This window comes from Triticum aestivum, chromosome 6A, assembly GCF_018294505.1.
Source record: "Triticum aestivum cultivar Chinese Spring chromosome 6A, IWGSC CS RefSeq v2.1, whole genome shotgun sequence".
NCBI lineage: Eukaryota > Viridiplantae > Streptophyta > Magnoliopsida > Poales > Poaceae > Triticum > Triticum aestivum.
The window spans coordinates 577,907,465-577,910,476 of NC_057809.1; the positions used below are offsets into that span (position 1 = coordinate 577,907,465).

A 3,012-nucleotide genomic window follows, 5' to 3' on the forward strand; every position below is an offset into this window, starting at 1 on the left:
TCAGGCGACGGGGCAACGGATAAACAATGCAAAATCATCCATATATTTCAGCAAGGGTGTTCCTGACTCGGTAAGACAAGAGGTTAAAGATATACTTCAAGTCCCAAATGAGACTCTCAATGAGAAATACTTGGGGATGCCTTCTGACATAGGGTGTTCAAAGAATGGAGCTTTTAAGTACCTTAAAGATCGACTGTGGAGCAAGGTTCAGGGCTGGATTGAACGCACAATCTCCTCGGCCGAGATGGAAGTGCTAGTCAAGTCTGTGGCCCAAGGAGTGCCGGTTTTCTCTATGTCATGTTTTAAGCTTCCCAGAGGCCTATGTGAACATCTCAACATGCTTATCAGGAAGTTCTGGTGGGGAAGTAAGGAAGGAAAACGAAAGCCTCATTGGGTGTCATGGAAAACGATGACACAACCCAAGGGCATGGGGGGCTTAGGATTCAAAGACTTTGAGCTCTTTAACCTAGCAATGTTGGCAAAACAAGCATGGAGACTATTGCAGTATCCCGAGACCTTGAGTGCATGTATTCTCAAGAGCATTTATTATCCCAACTCGGACATTCTTGAGGCTGCGTTGGGTGGACACCCTAGCCAAGTATGGCGTGCTATTATTGAAGGAAGGGACACCCTTCGGCAGGGGTTGATTAAAAGAATCGGGAACGGGGAAGCAACAGAAATATGGAATCAGAATTGGCTCCCTAGAGAGGGAATGTTTCGCCCATATGGTTGTACAAAACCGAATCCACCGGCCAAAGTTTCCGAGCTCATCATAAGCGCTACTGCCTCCTGGAATAGACAGGTTATTCAAGATAATTTCATGCCCATCGATGCACAGGTTATCCTTGCGATCCCATTATGTACCCGTAACATACCTGATTTCTGGGCGTGGCATTATGAGAAGCATGGAGTCTTTTCGGTTAAGTCAGCTTACAAAATGCTGGTAGCGACAAAGTTAAGAAGGGAAGCATGGCTTGAGGGAGCGGCCGGAACCTCAAATGCAGTTGCAGAAGAGGGATCTTGGAAAAGATTATGGAAGACGGAAGTTCCAGGGAAGATTCGGATGTTTTTATGGCGCCTATCAAAACATTCTTTGCCAACGAATGATGTGAGGGTACATCGCCACATGGCTGACTCCGATCAATGTAGCTTATGTGGAGCGCGGGACTCTTGGCGTCACTCTCTGCTAGAGTGCTCATCTTCAAGAAGTGTGTGGGCTCTTATGGAGGAGGATATCACACATCAAATCATATAGAACAAGGAACCAAGTGCAAGACAATGGCTGTTTTCACTAATGCAACTGTTATCACATGAGCACTTCGTCCTTACTGCTGTCACTCTTTGGGCCATTTGGCATGCACGACGCAAGGCCATCCACGAGTCCATCTTTCAAAGTCCACAGGCCACCCACGGCTTCGTCATCAGTTTCATTGCTGAACTAGATGCACTGAAGCCCAATGATCTGGGGAGAGCTAACACTCCGGGATCAGGCCACCCTGGCCAGCGTCGGCCTAAGAGGCCACCAGCGGGAAGTTGCAAAATTCACGTGGATGCGGGAGTATTGACAAGAAGAGGAGGATCAGCAGCGGCCGTATGTAGGGACGAGTGGGGAAACTTTATGGGCAGCTCCGCCTTGGTTATTGAAGGGGTGGTAGACCCGGCCACTATTAAGGCAGTGGCATGTCGGGAAGCACTGTCTTTGGCTGAAGACTTGGGCGTTGCGAGCTTTGTTGTGGCGTCGGATTGCAGCCAAGTTGTATCGGATATCAACAGGAGATCAAACGGGATTTACGGAGCGATCATTGAGGAGATAGCCATTAGATCATCCAATTTTCAGTGTAATTTTACTTTTGAGAGTCGTGTTGTGAATTATGAAGCACATAGATTAGCAAAGTTCTCACTTGCTAGAGGTCTGGGGTGCCATGTGTGGTTTGGAGTGCCCCATGACCAAAGTTGTATCCCACTTCATGTGGATTTTCATGAATAAAGCTTGGCATTACCCCTCAAAAAAAAACATGATGTCAGCTTGCACAATTAAAAGCCATGTGATTTTTAAAAGAAAGGTACAAAGAAATCCCAACTTTATATTATAAAGCCCCCAACCACCATGGCGCTTGCATGAAGGATTGAACTTCTGTTCGATATTCTCAATCGGCGCTAGCTGATGGGGCATGGTTTTGTCACTTATAAGGTTCTGAAAAGAACCATTCGCTTGCAGAATATGCAAGTAGTATCATCCTGCGCTATCGCCTATAGAAAAGGCCTCCTCTATTTATTTTTTCCATGGAGAAGATATATGTGCATTTCTAGACCAGAAACCTTTTTAAAGAGAACAAAGGCGGGTTTGAGTTTGTCGAACTCAATCGATGTGCGACAGGTGTGGAGGGACATCAGTGATTGCCTGCACACACGCGCATGTGCTGCGCGCATACATGCTTGCTTGCACCATTCCGCAACGCCGGTCACCGTTGACATTAATCAGTACATCACAAACATATAATGGTGTTCCTTGGAACTAGGAGGCACAAATGCATGGGGGATGGAACACACATGCATCGACCCGTTTTTTGTCATGTGTGCCTTTAGCCAACCCCAACTAACAAAACAAATATGGTCAATACAGACAGATTGTTGCATCATATGATCAATGGGATCATTTGTCGTCGTTGCAGAAATCAGGTGGCAGCCCACGACACCAGCGGTCTACCGACATCACAACTTGATTAATTAGTATGGTCATAAACAATCCAGATGCATTACTTACATGGATCCCATAGCATGTCATGGATTGCTTGCGACGAAAGACAAGCTACCAGTATGAATGTGTTATCAGTACAAAATCATAACAAAATTGACATGAGATGTGCACGCTCAGAGCCGTTTCTCATACAATACAAATGTTGCTTCAGATTCGTGTTCATATATCTTGAATTGTCCCTATACATGCATTTTTTGTCAGGATGAGCAAAACTCTCTCTCTCTCTCTCTCTCTCTCTCTCTCTCTCTCTCTCT

General features: G+C 45.8%; 1 protein-coding gene across 1 annotated transcript in view; it reads right to left on the minus strand.

Moving 5' to 3' along the window:
- Window positions 1-3,012, minus strand: part of LOC123129730 (heat shock 70 kDa protein 2-like) — an 11,994-nt gene continuing 8,982 nt past the window's right edge. The window contains exon 3 of the mRNA XM_044549778.1: window positions 1-62. Coding sequence (XP_044405713.1) covers window positions 1-62 — 62 coding nt within the window. The remainder of the gene's footprint in view (window positions 63-3,012) is intronic.